Below are 15,591 nucleotides of genomic sequence, written 5' to 3'. Positions count from 1 at the left end.
GTAAATCTGTTTTGTTTTGCATAATGTTAAACGTCGACCGTATACCACACTGATCATAGCAAGAAAAATTATACTACTCCTGGAGCTTTAGTTAAGGGGTGTGTCTGAGACTTTCTCAGTCGAATTACATCAGCATGTTTCAATGTGGGGCTAAACAAAGTATAAACAACAACAAACACGAATCTTCAAGCAAAAATAAAATTCAACGATAGAGCACGTAACTGAAACATAAGCTATATCTCAGCTAGCTGAAACTTAGCAATTCCGTTAGTTAAGGGGTATCTGATTTAGTTAAGATCAGATTTATTTATTTACACAAATGTACATGCCACCACAATTCTTTGTACGTGTTGCACATTTGTACTACCCAAGTCTCCTTCGCTCATGTAGAAGCAAAATAGCAAATCATTATCGTTGTGATGCGCGACATGTTTCACTCTATCCCATTGTATATGCTTTCGGTGATAGTGGTTATTGACATGAAATTTCGTAGCTAACTTTTGAGCCGAGAAGCTTTTTCAGGACATTGTTCACACTTGCCCATGGCTACATCGTGGGCAGTTTTTCGGAGGCACTCATCAGGTGGTTCATATTTGACGCTTCACGCGAACGATATCGCCCTGACGGTTGTTTTCCTCCGGCGATGGATAGGTGGGCTGGCCAGTTAGGTGGTCGTCAGGAGGAAGAGCGTGACTAGGAAGGAAAACGAAGACGGTGGAGGAAGAGGGTGGGTGACCGGGGAGGAAGAAGAAGGCCATGCACGCACCGACGGGGATGATGCGGCTGACCGCGATGTCGTCGGCGAATGTGGGGAGCAAACTTAGGGTTTAGGGTCGGGTGCGGTGCGGGTGGGGTGCGGGGAGCTCACCGGCGAAAAGCTCTTAGGGTTGGGGTGTGGGCATTTGCCGCCGATGGAGACGTGGGGCTAGGGGAGGCTAGAGGGAGGATGGGGACGCAGCCACGCAGGTGGCGCTGATAGGCGGTGGTGGCGGGGGGATCAAGAAGATGGTCGGGAGGTTGGGATGAAGAAGAAGCAGCAGGGGAGGAAGATGACCACATGTTGTTCTTATCCCTTGCCCGTGGTGCTCTCCCCATAGGCATCAATGCGTTTGGCGACACATGAGGTGTTAAATAGGAGCACCCCACTCGTCGTGATAGTTCAGATTGATCGGGGCCAACATGGGATGTAGACCAAGCTGTCGGGTGTGCGGATGTATAGACATGGGTAGTACTATGGTTGAACATGTAGTTATGCGGAAGGTTACATGTTTTAGTCGAACTCTTGTAACCTATATAAAGACATCGTGATTAGCCAAAATAGACGAGAGACACGAGGTGTAGGTTAGACATAAGGTTGATTTTCGGGATGATGCGGCGCCCATGGCAGATGTGCTGGATCAGCGTGACATTGCAGATCTGATGTGTCTTTGCACCTCGACGGGTTTGTTGTCGACGGTACCATAATAGTACCTAGAAAAAACGTCAGTAAAATATGTCCCGCAGATGTAGGAGTTAATCGTCGAAGTACGCTGTGCTATCGAATCTCAGTTCTCCGTGTCATGCTAGGATTGATTATTAACACAAGTTCTCGGAATTCCGGACGTTTATAGGAGAAAAATATACTACATGTTACAATATGCACAAACACAAATGGAGTTAGGCTGCATTTTACACGGGTTATGGTAACTCTATCTATTGAACTAACTAATGTATTTTTCATCTGTCTCTTTATCAATCGATCCCTATTTCTTGTTCGTTGACCATGGATCCTATATAATAAGTTAAGCACAACATTGTTCGTTGACCATGGAGTGGCTCTTGGCCTTGTGTAAAAGGTGACAAGTATTGGTGTATGAACTATTTCCTCTGATCTAAAATATTTATTTCGCTCAAAAAAATCTAAAATATTTATTCAAAAATATATGTATCTACAAATGTTTTAGTGCGATTTTTCTCATTTTTATAGATCTAAAGAAGTATTAAAATATCAATGATGACATAATAATGCAACTTAACACAATAATGCAGCATTTAAAGGACCGAAATATGAATAGGTCCCCAACAAGCGAGGAAGAAGCCCAACAGAAGCAGCGACCACTCCCCTCCCCCAAATATTCGCCGCCGCCGCCGCCCTTCTCCCCGCCGGCCTCCCTCCGCAATCCCCATACGATAATCTTGTTAGGCCTTTCATCCTCATCTAGGCCGCCGAAACCATGAACCCCGGCGGCGCCGCCGCGATGGCGCAGAACCGCCGCACGCGCAGCCGGCCGCCGTCGGCGGCCTCCTCCCGCAAGTCCGAGGATCCCTCCGCCGCTGCCCCTAACGGAAATGGAAACGGCAACCTGAAGGCCCCCTCCAAGCCGGCCTCTCCCAATCACGTCGCGTAAGGGCCCGAAAGCTTTCCTCCCTTTCTCTGCTGCTTTCTCACCTCGGTTCTGACCAAAATGTTGGATTTTCTTGTCGGGCGTGGGTTTCGTCAGAGGGGAGAGGACGGTCAAGAACCTGCGGCTTTCGAAGGCGCTGACGATCCCGGAGGGTACGACGGTGTCGGAGGCGTGCCGGCGTATGGCGGCGAGGCGGGTCGACGCCGTGCTGCTCACCGACGTCAACGGCCTCCTCTCAGGCATTGTCACCGACAAGGTACATTTCTCTCTTGAAATATTTACTGATACTTGTGCCGGTTATTGTTTGGAAATCAAAACTCGGATGACACATGTTTCTAGGTTACGGTGTACATTGGCTGTTTGAACTGTACTCTACATTCTGCAAGGCCCCATAAAGATTGCTTGTGTCTGTAATCCAATTTGGTCTTGTCCCGTGGCTTGGACCCGGTTGCGTAAATGCAGCTACCACTACGAGGGGATACTCCAGTTATTTACTCTGTTTCAATCCCTATTTGGCCATTCAACAGTAGAGACTAAAGTAACGCCTGTTTAGGTTGGTGTTTTCTTTGTTAGTTAAGACCAGATTAGTTTATGACTGCACACTCCGTTTGTCCCCTTTTTTTTGTTTACTTGATGATGCTTCAAATTTGGACTTGAGGCCAGTATGCTTGTCTTCACTGTTGATGTTTAGGTAAGCTGGCGTTAGTGTATATCTGGATGAAGTTTTGTACGCTCATGTTATGCTATGAATACTGTTGCATGAATGCGTTCAACTATATTCCTGGACTGATTAGCAGTCTCTGTGACTGCTACATGTGAAGTGGCTTATGGTTACTTTAGTATTTCCGCGATGCATAATATTCTGCCTTTTCTTACTCATTTTCTAATTTATGATGTAGGACATAGCCACAAGGGTTATTGCCGAGGGGCTGCGCGTTAAGCAAACAATCATCTCCAAGATCATGACCCGAAGCCCTCTGTACGTCACGGCTGACACACTTGCTATCGAGGCGTTGCAGAAAATGGTCCAAGGTGAGCTATCTTTTTAAGTTACTAGAATGGCTCCCAGTACTGTACCTGTGTGGTCAATGTATTTCTGGTTGAGTCAGTTGGACTCACATCCTCAAAGTTGTAATATGTGTTGTCTTTGGTGAAGCTAATTGTATTTTAATCACTATGAGTATCAGTTAAAATGCATTTCTCCTTTCCATTTGCATGATTTATAGCCTGAAAATGTTCAATTACTGACATGATCTTTCAGCAAAACAATGCATTCCCTCTTTTAACTTGTTTAAGCCATGAGGACTTCATATTTCTCTTTTCTTACAGTTGATTAAGTTTTAGCACTTCATGTTTATCAAATATTCATGTTTTAGTCCTCTCATGTTTTCTTAATACTTCTGAGGCTATTTTGTGTATACTGAGTTTTTCACTGCTTGGTCAAGATTTTATGTAGGACATGCTTTCTAGGGTTTGATGCTTCATAACTTAAACCCCTGATGCATTGACATTTAATAGAGGAAACTTCTAAGAAGATGGATTGGTATTCAAACCACATATCTTGAATGATATATAACCAACTAAGTGTTAGTTCTAAAAAATCCTATTGGTTTGTATATACTCATAATACAAACTGACATGCTATGAAGTAACAGAAGCACTAGAAAGTCTCATATGCATGGTTGTAGGGGAATTATTTGGTGTGTTTTTGTTGTAGCGACTTAGAGTTACCTTAGAGATGTGATGTATGTTGATGCTGATTGTATTCATGTTCTTCACATAAAGCTTACTTCCAGATATGTCGTGTCCTTGTAAAGTTAATATTGTACTTTCTTGTTTCAGGAAAATTTAGACACCTCCCAGTGGTTGAAGATGGTGAGGTTATTGCCATGCTAGACATTGCAAAATGCCTCTATGATGCAATATCAAGACTGGACAAGGCAGCAGAACAAGGAAGTGCACTTGCAGCTGCTGTAGAAGGGGTTGAGCGCCAATTAGGAGGCAACTTCTCAGGTCTTGTGTTGTAGATTGTGCCAGCTAACTATATTCATTTGTTCTTGTTTTGATACCCAAGTAAAAACTGAGAAGTAATGGAACATGTGTGTTGTAGCCATGTGACTTATAGTTGTGAATAGTTAATAAGATCCAGTTCATTCTAAAGAAAAATTAAATGATATTGTTTACATTGTAGCAATTTGGAATTCTAAAGTATAAATATGTGTTCTTTTCTAAATAGGTTGTACTTGAGTTGCAATTTTGTTGTACTCATGTTAGCTGACCCAAACTAATGCTTCAACTATTTGTGCATACAGCTCCTCACACTTTAATAGAAACTCTGAGAGAACGGATGTTTAAACCTTCTTTGTCAACCATTATCACAGAAAGCACAAAGTATGATATGTTTTCTCCCATTCCTTTTTCTTGGTTCATTTTTTAACAAAAGGTTATTTGGATGATGGGAGCTGTCTCTTGTTTAACTTGCAGGGTAGCAATTGTTTCACCTTCAGATCCTGTTTATGTAGCAGCCCAAAAAATGCGTGAGCTACGCGTCAATTCGGTGATTATAACTACCGGAAATTCGCTGCAAGGAATCTTTACGTACGCATTCCCACATATGTTTCATGGAACTTGTGTTTGGTCTATTCTTATTATCTTTGTTATGAGCTATTAATGTATATATGTTACTGTGAAATTCAGCTCAAAGGATATTCTTATGCGTGTTGTGGCACAAAACCTTTCTCCTGAATTAACTCTAGTAGAAAAGGTTTCTTCTCCAGATCAATCTCTTATTTTAAAAGATGGCTAAGGTTATTGCAAAATACTCTAGACTCACAGTGCTATTTACCATTTTGCTTAAGGTAATGACTCCACACCCGGACAGTGCTACATTGGATACGACAATTCTTGACGCACTACACATTATGCATGATGGCAAATTCTTGCATATTCCTGTTATTGATGGAGGTAAAACTTTGTTCTTCTCAGCCTAAGGCTTATTTGTTTGGTACTTTTATATTGTGTATCTATTATCTAACATAATTTAATTCTCTTTGAACAGATGGGAAAGTTGTTGCTTGCTTGGATGTTCTGCAGCTTACCCATGCAGCCATTTCGCTGGTCTCTCTCTCTCTCTCTCTCTCTCTCTCTCTCTCTCTCTCTCTCTCTCTCTTGCAAATGTACTGGGGTACACTTGTCTGAGAATCTCACGGTAATCTTGGTCAATCTAACGTGTTCTGTGTGAAGGTCGAAGGTGGTCCTGGAGCTGCAAATGATGTGGCAAACACAATAATGCAGAGGTTCTGGGACTCTGCTCTTGCTTTGGAGCCTCCAGACGAGGAATTTGATAGCCACAGGTTAGTTGATGCTTTCTTGTGATTTTGTTGTTTGCATCAATTGTAATGCTTACCTCTATGTTTTCATTGCTCAGCGAAATATCTTTAGTGCCGCCTTCAGAGGCTGGAGATGGCAGGAGTAGCATTTATCCTGCTGTTACTGGCAATTCTTTTGCCTTCAAGCTCGAGGACCAGAAGAGACGTATGCATAGATTTACATGTGGTGGGTACTCTATTCATAGTTGGATGATAGCTAACCATGGTTGCAGTGTACCAACTAACAACATTTTGTGTTACACCTCGGCAGGTTCAGAGAGTTTAGATGAGCTTATATCTTCTGTAACACAAAGGTTAGGCACTCGCGGTGAGAAGGACCCAATTCAGCTTTTGGTAAGCATTATTTGATATTTATGTGTTTCTAAACTTCTCACTGGCATATTGAACGGAGGAACTAGGTGGCTAACTGGCAAGTGCCTTATCCTCAAATTCTAGCATTTCTAGTTATATATATTGCTTTGATGAACTATGAAGAATTTTGTGATATAATTCCGTGTATAGCTGCCGTTTTATACCTATTACCCACACCCAAATCCATACCCACTTTTTTGGGGAGGGTACGGATAGAATATAAATTACCCATTTCACTTTGGGCATGGAGAGGGTAAATACGGTGTTATCCACTGATTATCCATACCCAGCAAACAACATCTCCAGTCTTGGGGCCTCGACGCAGTTCCCGCCGGGAAGACGACGGCAAAAGCGCCCGCTCCGGCCAAGGCTTAGCAGAAGGACGGTGGAGCTCCGGGTGAGGAGGCGCACGCGCAGCTGAGGCGGGGTGGCATTGACCTACACGGAGGGGGCTTGTAGTCTGGTGAGGGGAGATGTGGTGTCGTGGCTGTCGCCGGTGGGGAACGGAGGTTGGGGGCAGTGGGAAAGGAGGGTTGGAGCACAACCGCGGCCTGGCTGCCAGCGCTCGACAATCTGCTCTGCCGTCGACCTCCCACATGTACCTCCAGTTCATCGCACCGCCGGCGATCTCCTAGTTCGCCGCACCGCCGACGACCTCGCTGTTCACTGCGCCACCGGTGACCGGTTTGCAGCGCTGACGGTGACCTCCTTGTTCGCCGAGCCATCGGTGACCTCCCACCTCTACCTCCCCTGGCCGACCAGCAAGCAAGAGCAGTGTGCTGGGTGAACGGGGAAGAGCTGGGTATGCCCATATCCACTGGGCAATACCCAATTTTTTTGGGTATGGATAATCTTAAAATAAATGGGTAATGGGTAATTTTGGGTGTGGATTTGGTTAACCGGTACCCTCCCCAATGGCAGCTATAATTCCGTGTAGAAGCAAGTACCTAGTTAGCATCCATTTTTATCCCATGTTGCTTCATTTTATATCTTTACCATGTTTATGGATTCACACATAGCAGTGTCGTGCTTTGCCAAGTGCATGCGTTGGCAGTAGAGGCAGTGAATAAGGCAGGTCAGGCAACAACCTTGTGCCATAAGGTAAGCCAGTTGGGCAAAGTCTAGTGCAAGAGATAAGTTCATTAGGACGAGCCTGACTTGCTGACTCCTGCTATCCTTCGTTTTCCTGCCCAGAAAACCATTTCCTTCTGTTCTATCCTGTCCACTCTCCTTCCCAAAAGACATGAGAGCCTATCTAGTATAAAAAGATGATACATGTAACTAGTGGACCAAAACCAAGAACCTGTGTTTAAAAACACCAGTTATCTTGAGTGCTACTGCTAGCTACCTAGTCCCATGAATTAATATATCCGTAACTGTAGAGTACTGACTGTCTCTCAGCTAGGCTACCCTGAATTGTGCTATACCTAGGGTTGCAAAGCGGCACCCGATCTGCCCCGCTTCGTAGTTAAAATCGGTTAACTTAGTTGTAACTGTTTTTTTTTAGCAAATTAGTCTAGTTTGAACTAGATAATGCTTTCGCGGGCTTATGCGGGATGCCACTTGCAACCCTTGCTACACCCAAGCTGCAATAGCAATGAGATAATGACTCTGTTGTTCTACGCAGTACGACGATGATGAAGGTGATAGAGTGCTGCTCACTACAGATTCTGATCTTGCCGGTGCTGTGACGCATGCTAAATCATCTGGATTGAAGGTATTTTTTTCTTTGACTCGGATACTGTTGTCCACTTCATAGATTTTTTAAAAACTTATATCACTGCAAGATGTGCTGGTCATTTGCTTGTCACCTTTGTGTCACTGGTGCTGAACTTGGAATTACAGGTCCTGAGGTTACACGTTGATGAGTCGGATTCCAATTCTGAAGCTACAAAGCAATTTCCGGAGCCGGAGCTGGTGTCTTCCCACACAAGTCAGTTGACGCCTGTTCATTACGGGTTGATGGCTGGAGCTATTGCCTTGACAGGCGTCGTGGTGCTGGTTTACTTGAAGCGCTCAAGAGGATGAATTCAGATAGGAACACATTATTCCAGTCCTTAGCTATATGACTAATGTCTCTGAGAAGACTCGGCGCATTGGCGCTTCAGCTGGCTAAGAATGAGAACTGGAAATCATCGTATACACCAGATGCAGTGATATCCAGAAACTAATCAGCTGGCACCATCTCAAAGTTTTGATCAACTGAGTTCAGTTATATACAGGGAAGAAACCTCAAAACTATATTTTGACCACAAATCTGGTGCCAAGGGGTTACTTGTGGGATAATTTCCAAATAATCACTGATCTGTCAAATGGGGTGGATATATTTTCTCTCCCATGTGGTTGGTGAGTTGTCAGATTAGTGCATGTGCCTCTTACATCTGTTCTGAAAGTAATGTGCCAACGCCAGCATGTCTTTTCTTTTTGACATAATAGCATGATGATTATTTCCAAAATATCGTTTATAGTCTGAAACCAGCTTTATTTTAGTGTACTGATATCTTCATTCCTTTTCCCGTGGAAAGATATATCACCATATATAAAATATCTTCTTTCAAGGATTAAAACTATAGCGACGCTTATGAACACTGACAGTGTGGTGGCTGTGAGCTTGTATCAAGCTTTGATCATTTCATCCTCGAGTTAGCTATACGGTAGAAAGATGAGTTATACAGATTGTGGATCACCGCCATTTCCCTTCACTGACAGCAAAGATGGAAGGGGAGAAAGATACAAAGGCTTTACTTTTTTTTTTTTTTGAGGGAATGCTCAAGCTACAAAATTAACTTCCGGTTGAAAGATATCCTCTAATAACTTGTGATACCCAGCCTTCTAGGAGCATCCAGTGCTGGACTAGGGAGTGTTCTTCAAGCTCTCTCTGTTCACGAGAAAAACTAGCAGGGAGAAGCTACTATTTTATCTCCTCTTTCCTCGAGAACCAAAAATACACAAACATGGAGAGGCTTCTTCGTTAAATGGGCAACATGACAAGAGGAGCATGACACAACTTACACATGTACCAAAAGAAGGCACGCATGACCATACCGGCCGGTGATGATCTACATAAGATGCGAAAGACACGCATAACTGTTTTTCTGACTCTAATTTATATAGGATTAAAAGTAAGAGTTTTCCATTTGTCTTTTGCCTCCCTCTTATAAATCCCTTCATTTCATCGCAATAGTATATTTTGCTGTCTTTTCTGTATAATAAAATCAGGAGCCACTTCATACAAATTCCTTTTGCATGTAATGCCTCAGCTCATATTTTTTAATATTTTCTAATGACGACGCAGCTAACTTGATCTGTCATAGGTGTACAACTACCTGAGCTGACTAAAGTATCATCTATAACGAGATGGAAGCTATATAGCATATCAATTTCTATCTCTCCGCTTTTTGTGTGCATATTTTACTCCAGGGAGAGACAAGGAAAACCGTCTATGGAAACAAAATTTAGGGCCTCTTTGGCTCATAAGATTTTCCAAACACATAAAAATATTTGTTTAGTTACGCCACAAGAAAAAGGCAGATTGTTCCGAAGGATGAAGCCGTAGTTGTCAGTGAAACAAAGGAAAACTTTTGTGAAGTTGGATGCAATGGAAATCAACCTTTGAAATTGCATGCAAATTAAGTCACAGGGAAAATCCATATGGTTTCCAATCCTACTAACCAAACAAACCGCATAGTAGGGATAATGGCTGAGGAACTGATGTCTCTTCGATTGACATGTTTAAAACACTAGCAGAGGAAAAACATATGATTAAAGTGTCGTATCATTTTGAATACTACAGGTTTGCATCGCGTCATCAGCCCTGACAGTCCATACATCCCAGGAACAATGCTTACAATCTGCGTTAAATGAAACCTGACTTGCATGTGCTATGCACTTGCCATCAACTACTGTGACGAAACCAAAATGATAAGCAGCTTGGCAGCTTCCTATTCATCTTCGACAGATCTGCTGGACGGCGAGTCAGCAACTAACCCTTCATTTCTACGACATCATTAACAATATATTCCAGGGCACTTGTCACCAATTTCACAGCACTCTCTCATATATATGTAATAACTACAGTTCATTCTCACAGAAGTAAAGTTGCTGGAACTAGAGTTCAGTGCCTCGTATCATATGCCGGAAACAAGTAAAAAGTGTTCATCCTCGCAAAAGTAAAGTTGCTAAGCAAAAAAGTGGTGCCAACGTATTATGGAACAAACGTGCTAATATCGATACATATGTCTATCCTAGAGAAGCTTAGTAATAACTGGCGGAGCTCTTTGGCCTTGCTTTCAGTGATTAATTCATGGAAAACTATTTTCAGCCTTTTGAGTACTATTGCCCAATGGAACAACCGTTGCAGAAGAGCAACTTCATGTTCAGTTCCCCTCATGTCATGGATTTCTATTTCCTCAAGGCAATTCAGCGCAAGCTCTTCAGTTTTCCATTTTGGTTGCTGATCACATATGCAACCTGATGGGCAGAGAGTTTGTTCCTGAAACAAGGGTTATATCACATATAAGATTAACCTGTATGGTTTTATGGCATAAATTAAGAGAGAGATTTAACTGAAAATTATTTAACTTGATGAATACTTTGAGATATACCATCAACAAAATTCACAAAAGAATAACACCTGGAAATTAATTTGAACTTTGAAGGGATTATGATGATCATACAAGTACAATGGACATCACTACTAAAGTCTATAACATGCACATAAATCCTCAGCTATTGAATTATGTATCACCCATAGTCAAGCAGATCTCCGTGGATAAGACAAAAGAGATCTCCCATTTCTTTGCAGGAAACAGGAACCCATTCGCTAGTTTGCCATTTCCATCAGATTGACGATTTTTTTGAAATAAAACCTATTACCAAGTCAGCAACCCTTCTCATGTACTCCTGTATGCTGCTTTTGTCAATATGAAGATCCAAGTGTTCTCATTTGGATATACATAAGCCATATATTTAATACAGGCATGATCACAGAGCAAAAGGTTAATAGCAGACCAATAAAGCAGTTCAAACCAATGTGTTCCTAAAAATGCATATTCTTCTCTTTCAAATCTCTAGAAATGCGTATTCTCATATGACTTCTCTGACAACTCAAGCATTAGATAATCAAATTAACAATAGTATATTACCCCGAGTTGACTTCTTGGCAGAAAATCAAGGTCCAGCCTTTTTAGACCACGACACCTCATTAGAACATCAAATACGCTTGCTCCAAAGCAATGTCCATATGCCATTATACCCAGCGCCAAGATTGTAATATGAAGCTTTGGCATGTGTTCCATCAAGTATGGCCCGGTACATATGTCCTGTGGATTTGTAGGAAGTTACAGAAAAATGAATTATACGGAGTATATAACAGTAGGAAGAAATACAAAATAGCTCATTTTCTGCAGTGACTAGCAAACAGGTAACAGTATACATTCCTGTATGTGGCGGGGTTTTTGGGTTGTGGGTGTTCAGGGAGTACTAATGATCAAATTTCCCCACTCCGAAGAGCTCAAGTCACCCTGAATAACTAATACTCCCTCAATCCCATAATATAAGATGTTATATTAGGTGACAGAGGGAGTAGTATATTATGCTACTATGTGAGTTCAATGTTAATTACTGGAGAGAGTGGGATTGAGTGCACTAAGCCATGTTGCAGGTGGCATGAGCAAACCAAAACAAGTGAGAGCTATCTGAATTTACATTGCATACTCCTTAAGTACTTCTTTGAAAAAACATGCATATTCCTTAAGTTGAAACCCTATGTTTTCCTCATTATCTATTGAGTATTGACATATTATAATGGCGGCATAAGAAAGGACTAACCGGAGGATAGGAAATCAGGAGATCAAGAGCGCGAATGTGGTCAAAGCGCCACAAAAGCGTCATGCAATAGAGATTGCGTTCAACAGCCTCCTCCTCTCCCTCTAGAATAAAAATTTTGATGCCCAGATTTTCAAGATGCATCATGTTGTCAAGCTGGATAGAACTTGGATCATAAGCATTCATCCACTCGAGCAACTTCAGATGAGGGGCTGAGATGTTGGCAACTGATAGATCTGGATCCAGCGGATTGGTAAAGCAGTTTTTCACTCTTAAGATCTCGAGTACCGGCGCAATGACAGTGAGCTGCTGCAAGCAATGCAGATTCGACAGCTCTATGTTTAGAAGAGATTCCGAGTGAATGTTGAAGCTGTCGAGGCCCCGGGCTTGGCAGACAATGACGGACTTCAAGGATGGGCACCGCTGGGAGGAGAGAAGTTCGCCGAGCCCGGACTGACCATGTAGCCGGACGTCAACCAGCTGTAGACCACGGAGCCGGGCGAACACTCCGGATGAAGGCAGGGCGAGGCCAAGGAACCCAAGCTTGAGCGTGATGGAGGTAGCCTTCTCGAAGCAAGGCAGATCAATGTCGCCTCTTTCCTCGGCCACGGGCTCGGTATCCGGCCGAAAAACCTCGAGGTCTATGTGGCCAGAGAGAGCGCGCGCGGCGGCGGGAAGCCACTCCGACACGAATTCAGGATACGGATCCTCGGTTAGCACGAAGAGGAGGCTCAGATCCGGCACTTGATGGGCTGCGAGCGCGGCGTCTATGCGGTGGTGCCCGATGAAGTTGAAGCTGAGCTCCGGGAGGAGGGCCCAGAGGCGGCGCCAGCGGCGGGCAAGGACGCTGGTCCGGGCGGCCTCGGCGGCGTCGTCGACCAGGACAAGGATGTCTATGAGCACGTCGTCTGGTAGATCACTCAGGCGGTCCTCGCCGCCGCCGTCGCCGTCGGCGCCCGAATGCTTCAGTCGCTGGGCGCTGAGATCCATGGGGGGATTTGGGGTCTAGGGTTCACACTTTCGATGCTGGCGATGACTGACGACGAATGGGAACTGGAAGTGAAGTGAGATCAGTGGGATTTGGGGTCTAGGGTTCTTGGGATCTTTGCTCGTTCCTGGGAAGTGGGTTTACCTGGGCAAAAATTGGGCCGGGCCGGGCCCAAAAAAGCCTGAGGCAGGAAATCTAGGCCTGAGCTGGCCCGTCTAGACTGCCGGCCCTAAAATTGTGTCCGAGCCCGACCTGGCCCAAGTTGCCTGGCCAGACTATTGCTTAAACCACGCTTTACTCCGGCCTGAAGCTCGGCCCGACCGTCGGGCTCAAAATCTCGACCCAAGCCTAGCCCGACATGCAATCTTGGCTTGGCCCAGGATTTTTGGGTCGGGTCGGGTCAGGCCGGCCAGGCCGGGCTAAGATAAGCCCAAATGGTAGCTTTTACTAGGCCTAGGCTTAGGCATGGTATTCTTCAGTTCAATTGTGGATAGTACTGAGAATCCTTCTTAGGATAATTTCTTTCGAACCTCGGAGTCCTCCAAGTGACACGTATCCCCCTAGCCGCTATCCATGTCCAATTGTTCTCTTCCCCACATAGAAAAAAAAGTGAAAAACAAAACAAAAACGCCATGCAGAGATAGCGTCTAACCGCACCATCCTCCCTGACACACACAAAAAATGTCCGGACCATGCGGACCTCGCTGGCAACGCGTCAACTCTGAATGGAAGAACCACTGAATCTCCTTGCAACATTTGCGTGTCCTCCTTGCAGCACCGCCTCCTACTCATGGAAGCGCCATCCTCCGCATATGGCAGCACTGTCGCCTCGGGCAGCCGCACCACCGCCGCGTCGGTAGCACCGTTGCCCCCACCGGCAACATCGGCAGCGCTCGCTTGCAGCAGCCGCTACCAGCCTTTGCAGCTTTGGCAGCGGGCCTTTGTAGCATTGGCGGTGGGGATTTGCAGCTCCAGCTCCCGACCTTTGCAGCTCTAGCGATGAGGGATTGCAGCTTCACCGCACAACATATGCAACTCACCAACAACAGTCTGCAGCACCTCCACACATCATATGTAGCTCCACCGCCCAGGCTCGTGGTTCGCAGCAGTGCCGCCTTCCCTTGCAACATCTACGAGTGTCGTTCGAAGTAGCATCGACCGGCTGTAGCAGCATTAGCGGCATGGCCTTGTAGCACAGCCGGTGAGAATTATGATCAAGGGCGAATCACCGAGATTGTATTATGTCGAACTAGGGTTACAAGGGTGTCTCGTCTGATTGAATCTATCTCCTCTCGGTAGCTCCTCCTAGCCCTTATATAGCGGGCTAGGTCTCAGAGTCTACCTCGAGATCGAGTTACATTACAAGTCGGTTCACCCGATATATGCCTGCTTTCCTAATTTAAATTTACATAATGTGATATCTTCGACTTCTTCTGGATTTCTTCATGGGCTTTCCTTTATTCCTTCCTAAGCTTTGTACCAGGGACGCCAATGCTAAAGGCCCAATATGGCATACCTATGTCAACCACCGTGGTGCCGCCTCCCACGACGGCTTGGCCACTCGACCGACTACAAAGTTGACCTCGTCGGAGGTCACGTGGGCAGGGGAGGGGGACAGTAGGAGGTGCGGTGTGTGTGGAGCACCGACGCTGGCGGCAGCGAGCTGTTCGGAAGGCAGCGGCGGCTGGGATGCGGCGGCATCGATTGCTTCGGATGTGAGATACTGGAAAGAGAAGAAACAAGGAATGATTGTGTGGAGGAAGACGATGTGGGCATGGGACGACGGGTTAAGGTAGTGGTGGATCCCATGACAATGCCCGTTCATTCCTTTTTCCTCCACGCGGATGGACGTGTGTCGCTCGCGCGCCTCGGAGGCCACGACGCGAGAGAGCCTCCGGAGGCAATGCATCGTTTTCCTTCATATAAATACAACTACCTTCCCTCAAATTCTTTTTGGAGTTTATACCCGCTAAAAAACAGTTGGATGTCCTCATTCTCTAATTTTTTTTTTTTTGGATTTTCCCAGCAACGGAAAACAACAGCAGTTGGATTTGCATGGTTGATACCGTCATGAGCTTCGAGTCACTATTTCTAGGATGTAAGGGTATGTTTGGTTTGAGCCCAAGCAAGGTGACCAAAATTTTGTCAAAGTAGATATATGTTTGGTTTGTACCCATTTTATATCAGCGGCACTTGATAATCAGCTGAGGACCGATCAATTACAAGAGAACCGTGCAAACTTACCCTGCCCTGCGCATGCACTACATGGGACCCACCAAGAAAGAGACGAGGAGTTTAGGAATGCCAATATTTTGGCGCAGGTTTTGAGCGCCCCTGCCCTAGAGCTACTGCCACACACCTTTAATTAGATTCGGGTGGTCCAAAGTAGGTTCGGATGAGGAGGCAGCCTCCTCTTTAGGAAGTGGGATCTTAAGCTTTAAAAGCATGCTTTTTGGAGAGAGAAAGAGATACATAGTGTCATATTTGTGGGGTCCCTTCTCTTATTTTTCTAACTAAAGTTGTAGCTTTCATTGAAGATATAAAATTGACCATGTTACTTATAACAATTTTTTTACATGGAGCAGCTAGTTGTGTATGCCACCATTGCTCATGCCCTAAGTTTGCCCGCGCGCTAGCGAGAATTGCATGGGTG

At 44.8% G+C, this 15,591-nt stretch overlaps 1 protein-coding gene and 1 long non-coding RNA gene across 2 annotated transcripts; one reads left to right on the top strand and one right to left on the bottom strand.

Moving 5' to 3' along the window:
• The first annotated feature begins 2,072 nt into the window (after window positions 1-2,072).
• LOC124703371 (CBS domain-containing protein CBSCBSPB3-like) lies at window positions 2,073-8,613 on the top strand. The gene is made up of 14 exons (XM_047235588.1): window positions 2,073-2,383; window positions 2,481-2,640; window positions 3,284-3,416; window positions 4,227-4,397; window positions 4,697-4,775; window positions 4,869-4,982; window positions 5,082-5,148; window positions 5,243-5,348; window positions 5,443-5,501; window positions 5,628-5,737; window positions 5,812-5,939; window positions 6,024-6,106; window positions 7,752-7,841; window positions 7,970-8,613. The coding sequence occupies exons 1-14, from the start codon at window positions 2,214-2,216 to the stop codon at window positions 8,150-8,152; spliced, it is 1,653 nt and encodes a 550-aa protein (XP_047091544.1). The 5' UTR covers window positions 2,073-2,213; the 3' UTR covers window positions 8,153-8,613.
• Window positions 8,614-11,267: 2,654 nt separating this feature from the next.
• Window positions 11,268-15,041, bottom strand: LOC124699403. The gene is made up of 2 exons (XR_007001379.1): window positions 15,005-15,041; window positions 11,268-11,445 (listed from the first exon to the last, which is right to left on the bottom strand). It is a non-coding gene; the product is annotated as an uncharacterized LOC124699403 (long non-coding RNA).
• Window positions 15,042-15,591: the final 550 nt, after the last annotated feature.

The sequence above is a fragment of the Lolium rigidum genome, chromosome 3 (genome assembly GCF_022539505.1).
Source record: "Lolium rigidum isolate FL_2022 chromosome 3, APGP_CSIRO_Lrig_0.1, whole genome shotgun sequence".
In the NCBI taxonomy this organism is placed as follows: domain Eukaryota; kingdom Viridiplantae; phylum Streptophyta; class Magnoliopsida; order Poales; family Poaceae; genus Lolium; species Lolium rigidum.
Note: the sequence above shows the minus strand (reverse complement) of the source record. Positions and strands in the feature narration are given on the sequence as shown.